The following is a 16,341-nucleotide window of genomic DNA, read 5'->3' as shown; positions in this document are numbered from 1 at the left end:
AGCATTTTCCTACACTGAGAATAAAATACTTTTGAAATTAAGAAATGCTAATTTCAACAGTTTTTCACCAAATTACGTCGATCATCGATAAAAAGAGTAACTCAGAATTGCTCTCGTATGCACAGTGTTTTGCCCCAAGAGTTTAAATAAGGGCGAAAGTAACATGAGAGAGTTCTCTTCATCGACTCTCTCTTCTTCAAATTAAAGAGACAAGATGCAAGTATGGTTGTACTTTTTGGTCATAAATCGCTAGGTTGCGATGCAATCTAGCGTCTAAGTGTAAAAAAGTTTGATTGAATTTGCATCTTGTCACTTTAATTTGCAGAAGAGAGAGTCGATGAAGAGAACTCTCTCATGTTACTTACGCCCTTATTTAAACTCAATCTAGATTTGCTCTCGTTAGATCTGTCTTGCCCCTAGACTTAGGCATAAATGGTAGAAATTCTGAGGAACTGAGGAATTCTGAGCAACACCTGGAACACGGATTTGCTCTCGTTAGATCTGTCTTGCCCCTAGCCATTGACCTCGCCATTGACTAAAAACATTCTTGATGTTACTATTTTGACATTGTATTTTTGACCATGTTTATCTAAGACGCGCAACATTCAAGTCTACACGCAGAAAAATATATATTAAATTCCTAGGGGCAAGACAGATCTAACGAGAGCAAATCTGTGTTCGAGGTGTTGCTCAGAATTCCTCACCGTTCCTCAGAATTTCTCCCATCTATGCCAAAGTGTGATCAGGCACCAATGTCAAACTGCAAAGTGTTACGTGTGCTGAATGAAAATTGCAGTTTTAGGGATGTCTTTCAACAAATTTCGTCGATCATCGATAAAAAGAGTAACTCAGAATTTCTCAGAGTTGCTCTCGTTTTCACAGTGTCTTGCCCCTAGTTAAATTCTAAAATAAACGACTTTGAAACAAAAATAAAATATCATTGATCCACGGCCTAAGCTTGGGGCAAGACACTGTGCTGGAGAGTACATTTTCCTTTACAGAGTTGCTCAGAATTTATCTAGGGGCAAGACACTGTGCAAACGAGAGCAACTCTGAGCATTTCTGAGTAACTCTTTTTGTCGATGATCGACGAAATTTGTCGAAAGACATCCCCAAAACTGCAATTTTCATTCAGCACACGCAACACTTTGCAGTTTGACATTGGTGCCAGATCACACTTTGGCATAAATGGGAGAAATTCTGAGGAACTGTGAGGAATTCTGAGCAACACCTCGAACACAGATTTGCTCTCGTTAGATCTGTCCTGCCCCTAGGAATTTATCCGGATTGCTCCCGTTTTTACTTGTGTGTTGCCTGATTTACCGCAAAATCAAAACAATATTGCCCGATATCTCGCTTTTCTTGCAGTTTTAGGCGTGTTTTTAAATAAATTTCGTCGATCATAGGTGAAAAGAGTTACTCAGAATTTCTCAGAGTTACTCTAGTTTGCACAGTGTCTTGCCCCTAGGGCCTAAGTGCAATTTTTATTGAATCAACAACAACGAGTATTAGTTTCAAAGTATTTATTTTGTTCTTTTAAAGTCTAGCTGTCATAAGGCTGAATCTAGGGCTGAATGTAAATTCAAAGTGAAAAATATTTGATTCTAATATTCAATTTCATTGAAACCTAGGGGCAAGACAGATCTAACGAGAGCAAATCTGTGCTCGAGGTGTTGCTCAGAATTCCTCACAGTTCCTCAGAATTTCTCCCATTTATGCCAAAGTGTGATCTGGCACCAATGTCAAACTGCAAAGTGCTGCGTGTGCTGAATGAAAATTGCAGTTTTAGGGATGTCTTTCAACAAATTTCGTCGATCATCGATAAAAGGAGTAACTCAGAATTTCTCAGAGTTACATGGAGTTACTCTCGTTTGCACAGTGTCTTGCCCCTAGATTGAAACAAATATATAACTACTTTATTTCAAAAATATTTATTTTTGAATCAAAAACCACATATTTTTGAATCAAATACAGTTTTTTTTGTTTTAAAAATAATATTCTGGAGCTCGATTTGAATAGGTCGTATGTGCTTTTGTCGATATAAAATTCGATCAGTTTATTTTAGTCATTGTAGCAATATGGCAGATATTTTGCAAACTTTTGATGATGGAACAGAAAGCCTGTTTTGTGGGGATTCTGCTGTATGTATCAACTTTGCTCAATTTCAACGGTTTTCGCTATAATAAGCGAATCCAACTGATCGAATTTTTAATCGACAAAAGCACATACGACCTATTCAAATCGAGCTCCAGTATTATTTGATAGTAATCTAGGGGCAAGACAGATCTAACGAGAGCAAATCTGTGCTCGAGGTGTTGCTCAAAATTCCTCACAGTTCCTCAGAATTTCTCCCATTTATGCCAAAGTGTGATCTGGCACCAATGTCAAACTGCAAAGTGCTGCGTGTGCTGAATGAAAATTGCAGTTTTAGGGATGTCTTTCAACAAATTTCGTCGATCATCGATAAAAGGAGTAACTCAGAATTTCTCAGAGTTACATGGAGTTACTCTCGTTTGCACAGTGTCTTGCCCCTAGATAGTAATATATTTCAAAACGATCATAAAAATATGTTTGGAATGGATTACCTGCTTTGTTTGATTGCGATCTAACAAATACTGAGAGCATGTGATCAAAATGCTCCCGTTATTTATGAGATCGCATTCAATCAAAGCAGATAATCCCAAGGATAATCCAATAAAAAAGGATAAGACTTTTGGGGAATAATATTTACTATATTTACCTAATTGCATAATCTTAATAATAGTTTTTTCTGAATTTTTCGGTGATAGACCTGCCTTTTGCTGATGTTTGTAGCATGGTGTACAGCTACCTCTTGTTACATCTGCGACAGCCGGTTGATGGGGAGGCGGCATAGTTTCAGATTTGGTGGATGGTTTTCTGGATAGCGGAGGAAGATTCTGTCAATTAAAAAGGGTTTCCGTAGTAAACATAATTTTATGAATAGTAGATGCTTACCAGGACTTGTCTCCATTACGACAACATGCACTTTCTTCTAATCCCCTAAAAACCGCTACAAAATGAGTTCCTCCAGTTCCTTGCACTTGAGCAAGGCTAGCTGTGTAGCCGTTATCTAGAAAAAATGATATGAATTTTAAACATGAACCATAAGTTTCACTTTACTGTACTTACCAATAATGAAGGCACCCACTGTGACATTCGAGAAACCAAACGTTTTAAATTGATTTAATGTTTTTAGTATTCAAACATCGACCGCTTCTTCAACAATTTCGTCCGGCGAGTATTTTATTTTTTCACTTCATGACAACATAAACAAAATGACAAGGGAAAAACTTGTGCAAAATGTTATATTTATTTCAAAGTAGTTATTTTTTTTAAATCAAAGGCACAAGGACTTTGTTTCTAATACTTTTTTTTAGAATCAAAGTCACTTAGTATTAGAATCAAATATTAATTTGCTTTGATCTAGGGGCAAGACCGAGGGGCGGATCACTTCCAAAACAACTGAATCGAAAATACGTTTTGATGAAAATGCGTTACAAAATGCTCCAATGCGTTGAAAAATGCATTTGAAAATGTAATGCGTTGAAAAATGCGCCAAAATATCCAATGCGTTGAAAAATGCACAGGAATGCATGACGAATTTTTGGAGTTTCAATACATAATTTGTTGAAAAATACGCCAATGCGTAGAAAAATGCGTGTTATTTATCAATGCGTATAAAAATGCGAGCATTCCACCAATGCGCATAAAAATGCGTGTTTTCTATCAATGCTTAGGAAAATGCGTGTTTTCTATCAATGCGTAGAAAAATGCAAGTTTTTTTGTCAATGCGTATAAAAATACGAACAATTTTATCAATGCGTTGAAAAGTGCATGCTGTAAAATTTTGACAGGTGTTGTTCAATTTTAGAAATGCGTACCTTAATACACTAATGCGTAACAAAATGCGCCAATGCGTATGTCAATACGCAAGGCTGAATCGAAAATGCGCTAGTGATTCGCCCCTCGGGCAAGACACTGTGCAAACGAGAGTAACTCCATGTAACTCTGAGAAATTCTGAGTTACTCCTTTTATCGATGATCGACGAAATTTGTTGAAAGACATCCCTAAAACTGCAATTTTCATTCAGCACACGCAGCACTTTGCAGTTTGACATTGGTGCCAGATCACACTTTGGCATAAATGGGAGAAATTCTGAGGAACTGTGAGGAATTCTGAGCAACACCTCGAGCACAGATTTGCTCTCGTTAGATCTGTCTTGCCCCTAGGCTTTGATTTAAAAAACAGTATTGAATTTGAATCAAAGTGGTAATGCATTTGTTTCAAATATGCGACATTTTTCTGCGTGTACATGGTCGAAATTACAATGCCCAAATAGTAGAACCAAGAATGTTTTTAGTCAACAGTAATACACGCATGGTAATATTGACAATGTTTCAGTACAATTAACAGAATTGGGTTGTTTAGTGAATTAAATATTGCCATTTTCTTTAGCTTAATCGAAAGAGCTCATTTTTCTGAGTATAAGGTGATTTTATTGCGTCCCGATTCATTTGTTTTCATGGTTAAATAAACAAAACAGTTTTAATTTCCGTGGCTAGAATGACAGTTCAATCGATAAAGTGACAGTTCGCCCCGAACAAAAAAATTTCCCCATTTAAAAATAGTTCCCGGGCACCGAAAATGATGAAATTTTGGATTTCGACAATTTTTGGACGGAGACTCCGATTATGCAATAATCAGGATACCCCTAAAGAACCCAATTTTGCATTCGGTTGAAAATTGTTGGTACAGTTCTTAATTCTACCATGGATTCGGTGGAAACGACAACAAAATTTATTTCAGTGTGATGTTCTTTCCGTGAAGCAATGAATAATCGATAAACGGGACTAATCGAATAATTCAAGCATAACTTTTCAATCCGACGTAACTCGAGAATGTAAACAAATCCGGGTTTACTGCTGCATGCATGATTCATAAAGCAAATTGAAGAATCCACATAACTGTTTGATGATTTATTGCTTAATTTGTTTAACTAAGCATATTTTTCGAAACGACTTATCTAACTATTTTGATGTTTACAACTTTGCTGATAGATACACCGTTTTGATATATGAGAAAACCAAACGACGTATCTAGCCAAAATCAAAAGTAACAGATACACCAAACTGGCACCATACAAAAGCGACGTATCTGGCATGACGTATCTTGAACCAACCCGGTGTATGTGTATTTTTGTCAAAATTCATTGTGAAAATGATATGGAATGAGTAGGTTTTGTTCCTTACCTAGTGCGTGCAATATCCCTGGTGATGTTAAGCACGAAAAAACTTATGAAAAGTCTTTTTATAAAAAACTATTTTAGTGAAATGGTCGTCAACATTGACCATGAATTTACTCAGATCAGTGAAAAAGTTAGATACGTCGATTTGAAAAATTATGCTTGAATTGGCACACCCCTAAGTGCGAGACCGCCAAAACCCGCGCAGTCGGCCGGTCTACCGCATATCCCACAGTCCTGGCTCCCGGCAGAAGCAAAACAGCAAAACAAACGTCCTGACTGGTCCTGATCAATCGTGAAAACGGAAAAACGAAAAAAAAAAACTGAAAACTATTTTGATTCGCTTTTAATTTAATGTCGCAAATTTGATTTCGTTATCTCTTCAATAGTTTTTATTTTGCTCGAGTGCTTGATTGTGAGTAAGTGTTTCCGTCAGAGGCATAAATGTTGCCGTGAAAATCGTTTCTTGTTGTGTTTAAAAACCGTTCAAACGATGGATGATCCCGCCTGCCATGTATGTGTCTACAAAACTGGGTTGGGTTTTTTTTTGGATGAAAATTCAAAATTTATGTGCGTTTTCTTACAAAAAATATTCTAATTTTCTTCGTACGTATATACATAGATGTACCTCATTGCCGGAGACGACCGGCATTTGCTGAGGGAGGGCATAACCCTGATCGGATCCGCCGACAACGACCGGTACAGTTGCATCCGACTCTCGGACAAGGTGAGACCCGTTGTTGACAATAAAACACGTAAGAAAGAAAGCTTATCTTATCATTCGATTACCCAATTATCGTTTTAGTCTATATGTGGCAAGCATGCCGCCTTACGTTGGTCGCCCGCAACTCTGGACCTACATGTGATGGATCTTTGCTCGCACGGAGGAACGCAGCTAACGGGAGGATTGGATCAATCTACGACGACCCAGGAAATTTCACCCCTCGAATGGCACCGGGCAGCCTCCGACGGTGCCATAGTTTTCGGATCATTCAAAGCCCGGTTCGAGAGTTCGGCCACCAGAACGCGGAAACGGTCGATGTCGTTCTTTGACGATTCGGCTGATATCGTCGATTGCAGTTTAGAGGTAGGCCATTGTTTAATTTGCTCATATACCTATTATATTATTATTATATTGCCACACTATTATCAATCTATCATATCTCACCTACACAATTGTGAAACCGACGAACTGTGTCGAATCTATGCAGTCTATTAGTCTATCTAGTCTATTTGTTTAAATTCTGAATCTTTTGTTACAGGAAGCCCCACAAACTAAATCACGAACAGAACCGAAGAAAATCGTTCAGTCGATTTCAATACCCAGTGCCTCAGCCAGTCAAATAAAGGACACTAGCTTCATGATCCCGGCAACGCAGCCTGCTGATACTAGTACTACCACTCCCAATGTCTCAATCCGTCAGCCGGCGAATGATAGTCACACAGTCGCCGGTGGAGGCCCTGCAAACACTACCGAAGATGACGACGATTACATGTTCTTCATCCCGGAAACGCAGGAACAAGTCCAAACTTCAGTGGCCGAAGAATCACAGATCATTGAACCCATCATTGGTCGAACGACCGCCAAAGAGGACGACGATTTCCTACGCTTCGAGACTATGGACGACGAGAACACGGGTGATGGCATGTTCAACAATCCGTACGTCGAGCAGTCGCAGAATCTGTTGCACAATCTGGACGAATCGTACAAGCGGGATATGGCCGGTGCCGATCAGCGGAAGTCTATTCTCCCCGATCGGTCGGTTGATTCGATATCGTTCCACGGTAAGCTTCCGGCCGAAACGACCGATGACGAGTTGAGCAAGATCGAGTGGAACGAAACCAAGAATACGGATCAGGAGCAGGAGCAAGAGCGCGAAGGATCGGTCACACCGGAGCTGGATTTCGATAAACCTGTTGCGAGGGGCTCTGATGTCCGCAATCCAATGCTGGACACGCTGCTCACCGAGGAACCACGCGTCGAGTCTGTCACTCCGGATTTGGAGTTCGATCGGATAACGCCGCAGCAGAAGGAAGTGTCCGGAAATGCTAGTAAGCTGTCGCTGATGAAGGTAAGTAAGGTTGATGAGGTAGATGGAGAACTTCGCTAGTAATTGGAGATCACTTAAACGATTGGTCAAACTTGCTAAGATCAACGCTTTGTTTGACACACAAGATCAATAAGATGGTACTATTCTGAGTCAGTTGTTCGGTCGTGTGTTCAGGTTTCGTTCGACCAACCGTTTGCGTGTTGTTAGGTTAGGTAGCCTAGTCTCGTTGAATAAATGTTCGACTCGTGCTGAAAAAATCATGATTTTGAAACATGTTGAAATACCTGTGCTGAGTGACTTTCTGTACGAAAAAGGCAAAAATGAGACACCCACAATAAACTCATTCTGTTTCTTTTCATTTCCCTTTCAGTGTGTCATCAGTCCAACAGCTGACCTTGAAAAAGAGCCCAAAGGCCAAGAGCAGTCGATTACGCCTGATATGGACTTCGAAGAGCAACCGCCTGAAGAAGCGGAAATTTCCCTCAACCAAGAAGGCGCGAACGATCCGTATGATTTGGCTACTCAACCTATTCTAGTTGATAAGTTCGAGCCCGCAGCAACGTTCAAAGCCCCTTCATCGTCGCCGTACGATCTTCCGACGCAGAAAATGCCGGAAGAAGAAATCCGAGCTGCACGTCCTTTGAAGAAATTGACAGTAGGGTTGATCAATCTAAAATCTTCTATGAAAGATGTTTCCATTCGGGCCAACAAACAGATCGAGCTGGATCCGTTTGATTTGGTCACACAGCCACTTCCGAAAAACGACCAAGCCGATATATACGATCTGCAGACGCAACATCTTCCGCATTCAGCGGATGACACTGTGCCTTTTGATCTTCCACCGCCATCTACCAGTAAGGTCAAACGGAAGTCTTCCACCGCACGTCCTCCACCAAGGAAATCTCTGGGACAACCAGATCCTTTCGAAATAGCAACTCAACCGCTTCCTGTAGAGGATCCTAATGCCTTGTATGACCTCCAAACGCAAGTCCTCTCCGAGAACGACCAAAATGACACGATTCCGCTGGACATTCCCGCTCTGCCAACAACGGATGACGCCTATGACTTGCAAACACAGCCCTTGATCGGTCAAAATTCTGCCTCCAGCGTCGTTGGGGATGATGCTGACGATGCCGAAATTACCCAAAACTTCCGCCCCAAGGTCAACAGCACCTATCGACAGTCCCTGCTCGTAAAACAACTAGATCCCATTGCGGAAGATCGAGAGAAAGACAAGGACGACGCAGATATCTCTCCATCTTCCAACAAGGAAAATCGGGAGGATGCTAACCCGCCGCGGGACCAGTCCAAATTGGCCGCAGTCAGGCTCAAGTCGCGTAGTCTGACGCACAGCGATAACAGCAAGTCCCACCTGGATGGCGACGAGGAATTGGATGAGGAGTACTGCCTTGCCGCAACACTTCCCATGGGGGACGGAAGTAGCAAAGATTCCAGCGCTTCCGCGTCGGCTAAGGCTTCGGGCTCTAAACGAAGCAAACGCTCCGACCGCAAGCAAGATAAGAAACCCGTGTTTAAAAAACCGGACACCAGTGCCGCTTCCAGTACGAAAAGTTCCCTTCCATCCGGATTCGAAACTCCTCGGTCCAGACAGAGTAGCACTAGCGGAACCGTTGATACCGATACTTTCGATTTCAACACCCCTGAGCATCCATTCCTGGATGTCGTAAAGAAGGAAAAAATTCTGGCCATTTCCGACATGATCATGAGTCGCCCCTCTCGAGCGGAGAGTCTGGCTAAGCGGAACAAGTACATTTTTGGCGACAGCTCGGACGAAGATGAGGACCCGACGGCACCGGTGTTCCAAAAAGAGGACAGCAAAATCCGCGTCATGAAGTACGATAAGGACGACAATGGGACCCGCGAGGAAAAACCCGTACCTGTTGCTTCCGCAGCGCCGGAAAGACGATCCAACAGGAGCAAGAAAAAGAACTCCCGATATTCGGATGACGAAGAAGAAAAGCCCAAGACCAAAATCAAAACGATCAAAGAGTCGCCACCCGTCGTTCCCCCGAAACCAGTGAAGAAGGTTGACGAATCCGTCGATTATGAACCCCCTGCCAATAAGAAAACCCGAAAACGTAAGGCAGCAGAGGAGACACCTGCACCTGTAGTGGAACTACCCCCACCACCACCGCCGGCAATAAAAGCCAGCAGTAAATCGAAGAAGGCTGGTCCTTCTGCTTCCTCGGCAGAAATTGAGGAAAAACCCGTCGTAGCTCCAAAGCGATCCAAGAAACCGGTGGTGGAATCGAAGAAACCTCCCGTCGTAGAAGTGTCCAGTGAAGATGAGCACACCAATGCATCCGGAACCGACTCCTCCAGCAGCGGTACCCGGAAGTCATCGCGGGCCAGCAAGCCGAGGCTCATGTTCACCAAGATGAGTCCGGAGCCGTACCGGCGGATGATTACCAGGGCCGGTAAGTATCATCACGTATATTGATTCCTGGTGTTACTCACTTACTAAAGATGAGAGCTGTTCATTTTTTTAATACAAGTTTTCAGTTTCTATAGTCATTGCAATTCTAGCTTGCGGTTAACATAACTACCCAAGTAACAATGAATGCTGAACAGTGAGAGTAATAGCTGGTTAATGGTGTCAATGGCTGAACACAATGACAGCTCAATATTGGTCTGAAGTATGACTTGTTGAACCTCTTTAATCAGCAATACATAGATGGCTGAAGGACAAACGTCTTGCAATCCCGCTTTAACAGTGCATCAGAACTTCAGACGCACAAATCTCAAGAACCAAGCTTCAAACGACAGAGTATTTCATTATTTTGTTCTTGCTCACTTGTAATGAACTTTAAATGAGAAGCTGAGGTGTGCTGGTTTTGTTTACGAAGAGATTTGTGCTCTCAAAATCGTGAGTAGGTGCCTAAGTCGGCCATTGTGGTGGCCATTTTGGGATTCTAACAAGTCTGTCCTGAATATCAAGTTGAATAGAATATTATTCATCTGGGTATAACTAGCTTTAAAACATACACCAACATGCAGAATTAATCATCTGTTGTTCAACTTTTAATCAAATAATTTTTGACAGCTGATCCAAGCATGTTTTTGTGAAGCCCACATCGGTTCTTCAGTCTCAATACAGACTCAGTTCAACTTATGTTCTTGACTATTCAGACACAACAAGAACAAGTAATGCTCTTGTTTTCGAGGATTTTTTTTTTGAATCAGGATTTAACTATACAGTTATTCATCCTATTACTATATTAGAGAAAAAGTATCAAATTTTAGATAATAAATCAGAACGTCTAAGAAATTTTACAAGTTTGTCTTCTTCGTCTTTTTCAAAGCTAAGGATTTCACAACTTGTGTGTGGTGTAGGTGCTAAGGTGAGTGACTATATATCAGGAGATCCGAGTTGAATTCCCAGTTTTCCCACAGATTAATTTATACTTTCCTAAACATCCTTTCTGGAAATGGACGCATCCAATCATAAAAATAGGCTTACGAAAGTGTTTTTATTTTATTGTTACACAATTAATAAATTTTAATTGATCACTGATAAAGCGAATCAGCTGATTCAACCTTCAGCTGATAAAATCAGCTGAAGGTTGAATAAGATCACCAAAATTAGATGTTAAGGAGCTGAATAAAGGATTGTACCTCTTGTGCTCAGCTTTTGTTCAAATGAAGTCTGATTTAAAATAGTTTGAGAAACGTTTGTACAGCATCAAATTGTTACCTGGGAGGTGACGGTTTGAACGCGCGAGGAATATCCTTTCCAGAACTACTAAGACTGCTCAGAAGACTTATCGATCGGCAATTACCTGGACTGGTGAAATCTTTGTTTGCCTTCGGGATGGCTATCACGTTGGCGTGTTTCCATCCAGTCGAAAAATAATCTAAGGCCAGGTACGCATTGAACAGTTTGATCAACCAATCCTTTTCTTGGTAGGTGCTTAAGACAGGTGTTCCGGATTCCTTCCTGTCCGGGAGATTTTCGATTTTTCAGCGTGCGGATGTTTGATTTCACCTCTTTCGGTTTGACCAGGGCAGCATTAGGAACGGGAGCTCTTGCAACGCGAATTTGATGGATTGCAGTGTTCATTGCCGCCGAAGTTTCTGAATCACCTTGCTCTGTGTGTTGCTTGTTGTGTGTTGTTGCGAACGCTTTGGCTTTTTGTGTTAAATTCAACACGAGGCACCGTTGACGTTCAGCGGGGGGTTGTACTTGACCGTGTTCCGGAGGCTGCGTGTTAGTTTCCAAGATTTGTTGCTGCCATTATCCAGATGCTCCAGCCAAAGTTCCTGTATCGGTACTCTGCGCTTTTGGTGCTGATAACGTTGTTCAGGTGGTGTACAACCTCACCAATAAGCGGGTCACGTCTACGGATAAACAGCCTGCGCCGAACATTCCTCAAACGAATCAGCAGCTTAGCTCATCGGAGATTTTCTTCTTTTTTTGGAAGGATTCTATGCGTAGGCACAGCAGCCTCTTCAGCCGCCTTTACGCTCGTGGTAATTTGGTCGATTGTATCGTCGATTTTCTCCGGACGGTTCAAATCTTTGATCCAATCTGCCGTAAGGTCAACTTCCAGATTGGCTTTTCGAGCGAATGTGCTTCACTTCGCTTTGGCGAAGCAGCGGATGGTTTTTCCCGCCGGGGCTACTGGAATCTTAGCGTTCAGCGGCTTTGAACATCATTGTGCAGTTTGATGAAAAAGTTTTGTTAAAAACTATCCTCAAGCGGCAAGCCTCGTTGGATAAATGTACGACTGGTTCTATAAAAATCTTAATTCTGCACCTTGTTGCGTAAACTATTATTTTTTTCTTCGGGAGCTCTAAAATTATGTATACACACCGAGGCACTATGGGCCAAAACTGATACCGTTTTTCTATGGTATGGCTGTATAAACTTATATATTTTACCTTGCTGTGTCGGGAATATGAGAACTTTTGAAGAAGTGAGCAGCTCTATCTTACATTTACTGACACGCATGTGTTGTTGTTTATAGTTGCACGAAGTAGTAGTTATGTAGAGTGTAATGTTAAGTTTTGTTTTCTTTTTCGCTCCCTAGCCGCTAGAAAGAGTCAACGCTAAGTGTGATTGTCATTCGCCCGGATGGATATGAATATCTTGATGCTTCACCGAAGCGTTCAGAGTTTAGGTCGTTTTCCAGTCGATTAGAGAATTATCGGTGATTGTCTAAATATGTTAAGTTCCATTTGTTGCAATAAATCCTTTTGTTTGCACTTTATTTAGTTTCTGTTTACTAAGTTCATAGAAGTGTTGCTTCTACCTTTCAATCATGTCACGTGTATCCGTCAAGATGCTTTCATTCTTTTCTCTGTACATTTTGGTTAATGGTATGTAGATGTGTAGTCCATTCATATTTAGACACTCCGCTTCTTTTACACGTATATAAATTGTCCGTTAAGTTACGTCTACGCGTACGTCAGTAATCTCCGAACGAAACCCAAGATAGAGAATCTTTGGCTCAATTTTAGCGTAGGTATCAATAGCCGTCGTAATACATATAAGGGTCATGTATCAATAGACACAGTAATATTTTACCTTACTGGAACGATGCCTCTGAATGCTTTCGTGAGCAGTAAGATATTGCGGAGAGAAACTAATATTGCCCTTGAAATATAATTCGAGTTTGTATACCGTATCCGAACTCTGATTTCGTCTAGGAGGCATTTATAAGGTAAGTGAAGTTTTTCCTATTATAGCATGATTCTTGTGCGTGCACGTTATCATTGTAAGATATTCATATCCATCCTCATTCGCTGTTATTGCTTGTAATCTGATCTTTACGCTTTTTATACCATTTCTCTCGATTGCCAGGCGGTCTGATAGTCGACCTACCCGAACTAGCTTCAGTCCTAGTATCGGACCGTGTCTACCGTACGTACAAATTCCTATGTGCCATAGCCAAGGGTATCCCGATCGTTGGCGAAGCGTACCTGGAAGCAACGAAAACGCACCGAGATTTCGTTGACCCGTGGGACTACATTCTGCAGGATCACGAAATGGAACGACGGTTCAAGTTCAATCTTAAAAAGTCCCTTAGCTTGGCCAGGGAGGCCAAGATATTTCAGGATTATTCCGTCATCGTAACACCCAGTACCAAGCCCCCGCCGGAAGAAGTTCAACGTAAGTTTTGAAGTAACACTTGTTCGACATGTAGAGACAGTCATTTTGGAACTTTCATTGCAGTCATTGTTAGCAGTGCCGGTGGTCGCGTGATCAAGTTTCCGGCTCAGCAACCGAAGCACGCGGAGAAGCTGTTTGCCGTGTCCGACCTACAGGATAAGGACTTGTGGCCCCGCTTTCGCGAGAGGTACCCCACGATTGAGATTATCAGCACCGAAGGATTTATGCTGTCCATCATGCAGCACTACAAAAACTTCCGCAGCTATCGGCTGACGTGAGGTGAACATATTTTAACTGTTGATCCTATTTTTCTCTCTTTGTAAAAACATGCATCTCTTTTTACTGTTGAATTAAAATCAGTCTCGAAAAAACATTAATTACCGTATCTACCTATACATATTTATACAAGTGAAAATACTACTGGCTGTTGACTTGACCAGTCAACCCGAAAAATAACCTGCTTTTACCAACTGAAGGCCACACTTGGTCTATGATTCGATAACTATGTCTATAATTCCAATATCATCCTTGCATGTAATCAACTTAACAAGTTTTGCTGGCAAATCCCCGATAATGCATCATTCGTCCAGTCCAAAGTAATTTATTTAAAGCTCAAATGTTTAGCAAAAAACTACGGAGCCGATATTCTTGTAATTTAATTTCTTATTCTATAAAGTTAATCAATTTAAAAATCAGTAAAGAGTTCTGCTCGCGCATTTCTTTTTCAGTTTCTTCTTCTGAGCTCGAACCGGATGCTGCAAATTGCTCCCTGCGTTGATCGGCTGTCGAGTTCCCCATCACCAGTTATCGCTTTCGCCACTTCGTCCAGTTTCTCTCCATCTGGGTCATCGGACGCCATTGATTCGTCTTCCGAACCTGCTCCAGAAGCGCAAACGACTGATTGTTCCGCAGCTCTATTATGTTCGACAGCTGGTCCGTGTCTTCCAGTACTTCAATTATTTCGACCTCCGATGATTTACGATTCGATGGAATCGCATCTTCCTCTGAAACAGCAGCAGCATACGAACAAGGTTCCAGGTCCTTCTGCTGTTGTTTCCCCGGCTGCTTCCGGGTTTAGCGTTGAGGGCAGAAATCCTTGCTGTGACCTACCGTTCGAGACACAGAAAACAGACATCCTTTAGCCCGTCGTAAAATACTCGCCCCTTCCAGTTTCCGGCATCTATAGCTGGTGGTATATCGCTCTCCACATCAATGTACACGCCATTGAAAACATGTCCAAGTCCGGCGTCCGGGGGGAACTTTTCGTGGACTTTTTGTTCTATTTACCCGTACTTACCGAGTTCCGTCGACAAATTGTCATCGCTCAGCTCAGGTGGTAAGTCGAAAATTCGAACATACTGTACGTTGGCTCCTGCGATGCACATACGCACTTCCACCGTCAATCCGTTTGCATACACGAACTTCCGGGGGGCCGCGTTGGTTCTCAAGCATTCCTTCATCGCTTCCGCTTCCATAGATAAGAACTTTATCAATAGCGATCGATCCTTGGCTGTTTTAAAAACTAAATCAATCAGCAATACATCCATATGCAACGATTTGGTGAAAATCGTTATCTCCGCCCATGACGGTCGAGGGCTACCCGGAGGGAAACGAAACTGTGCGGTATTAATTATATCGAACATTTCGATTGCACCGAACAGGAGCTGACGGACGACGCAACACTAGTGAACGGACGGTAGACAAAGCACGATATCGTTTGCACAATCGGATGGCAAACATAAAGCAAACTACAAAGCGCACATTTGCAGGCGACCGTATCCGACGGCAGCTGTGCGATACAACTCCATTCGTCAGTCAAAGATGCAAGAAACTGACTACTTGCAGAAGGAAAGCATCCGGTACGGGACGATAAACGAGTATATGCCCAAGCAGAACTGCATGGTATGGTTTGCAAATCATTTGCATCATCGATGACTATTATAAATCTTATATAATTATCCGTCTATATTATAGACTACCGACTCAGGGTTTAACGGATCTTTCTTTTCATTTCTAAAGGTAACGAAACATCCAATCCACAATTTATCCTTCTATACTGTATTTTGAATGTGATCCTCTAAGATAGGGTAGTACCTACTACTGCTTAGCAACAATTCTTCAATCAGTAAATGTCCATCAAGCGGTAATCATTCGATATTAGTAAGTGACTAAAGGAGGTTCCCCCGCCTGCCATAGGAAATCGGCCCCGTGTAAGAGAGGAGGGCGGCCACAAGGGCAGCAAACCTGTCCAAAACGAATGTGTGAATCCCGGTCGTATGCTAACCTATTGAATCTGTCTGTAGTAACAGCAGTAGTCTTGCAATTTGTCTCTCATACTCTTCCTTGTGTCAAATATTCCAACACTAGTTCCATCAATGGTATTTATTCTACTGGCTAATTAATTGCAAATTTGTATGAGTTTTGCGTATTCGGGAGGACAGGACGATTATCGGGCCGCCATGGGGGGCATCGCTGGCATACCACCTGGGCCACCACCACCGCCGACGGCCGAACCCGGACCCAGCAGCACTTGCTTCTGTTGAGACTTTTGCATCTCCTCCATCTGGGCCCGTTCCACCTCGAACACGATCGGAGCGAACAGGATCATCGAGCTGGTGAAGAAGATCCACGACGCGTTGCAGGTGAGCTTGTACACGGTTTTCACGCTGGCCACGGAGAAGTTGGTGACGGCACCGGTCACGTTCCGTACCGTTTCCGGGAACATCTCGGTGAGACCCCAGAGGCGTTCGCCCAGCGTCTCGTCCGGTTCCTGTAAGAATGAAGAGTAATTTAAGTTTGGAGAATTCGATGAACCCAGCTATAAACTAGTACTGCAATCCGGGGTAACATTGATCAAAATTTCCGATCTTTCTTGAATATTTCTCTTGTTAAA

General features: G+C 42.2%; 2 protein-coding genes across 3 annotated transcripts; one reads left to right on the top strand and one right to left on the bottom strand.

Moving 5' to 3' along the window:
* The first annotated feature begins 5,510 nt into the window (after positions 1–5,510).
* On the top strand, positions 5,511–13,825 carry LOC109402588 (mediator of DNA damage checkpoint protein 1). 2 transcript variants are annotated; one of them, XM_019675287.3, is made up of 7 exons: positions 5,511–5,778; positions 5,887–5,991; positions 6,070–6,351; positions 6,527–7,336; positions 7,686–9,753; positions 13,140–13,448; positions 13,512–13,825. In XM_019675287.3, the coding sequence occupies exons 1-7, from the start codon at positions 5,758–5,760 to the stop codon at positions 13,724–13,726; spliced, it is 3,810 nt and encodes a 1,269-aa protein (XP_019530832.3). In that variant the 5' UTR covers positions 5,511–5,757; the 3' UTR covers positions 13,727–13,825. The 2 variants fall into 2 exon arrangements, with proteins under 2 accessions (XP_019530832.3, XP_019530833.3); XM_019675288.3 differs by lacking the exons at positions 13,140–13,448; positions 13,512–13,825 and adding an exon at positions 12,367–12,546.
* Positions 13,826–15,485: 1,660 nt separating this feature from the next.
* LOC109416460 (mitochondrial import receptor subunit TOM22 homolog) lies at positions 15,486–16,218 on the bottom strand (the record flags this gene model as incomplete). Its single annotated transcript, XM_062853689.1, is given in 1 exon segment — positions 15,486–16,218. A coding segment is annotated over 1 exon segment (324 nt), but the record flags the coding sequence as incomplete, so codon positions are not given.
* Positions 16,219–16,341: the final 123 nt, after the last annotated feature.

Source organism: Aedes albopictus, chromosome 2 (genome assembly GCF_035046485.1).
Source record: "Aedes albopictus strain Foshan chromosome 2, AalbF5, whole genome shotgun sequence".
NCBI classification, from domain to species: Eukaryota; Metazoa; Arthropoda; class Insecta; order Diptera; family Culicidae; genus Aedes; species Aedes albopictus.
This window is presented reverse-complemented; position numbering and strand designations above follow the sequence as displayed.

What these genes read in the sequence shown, in the direction of transcription:
- LOC109402588 (XM_019675287.3), top strand. Translation starts at nt 5,758, where the DNA reads ATGGATGATCCCGCCTGCCAT. An exon ending in GCATCCGACTCTCGGACAAG is followed by an intron (nt 5,992 to 6,069) that starts GTGAGACCCGTT and finishes TTATCGTTTTAG; the next exon opens with TCTATATGTGGCAAGCATGC. An exon ending in TCGTCGATTGCAGTTTAGAG is followed by an intron (nt 6,352 to 6,526) that starts GTAGGCCATTGT and finishes CTTTTGTTACAG; the next exon opens with GAAGCCCCACAAACTAAATC.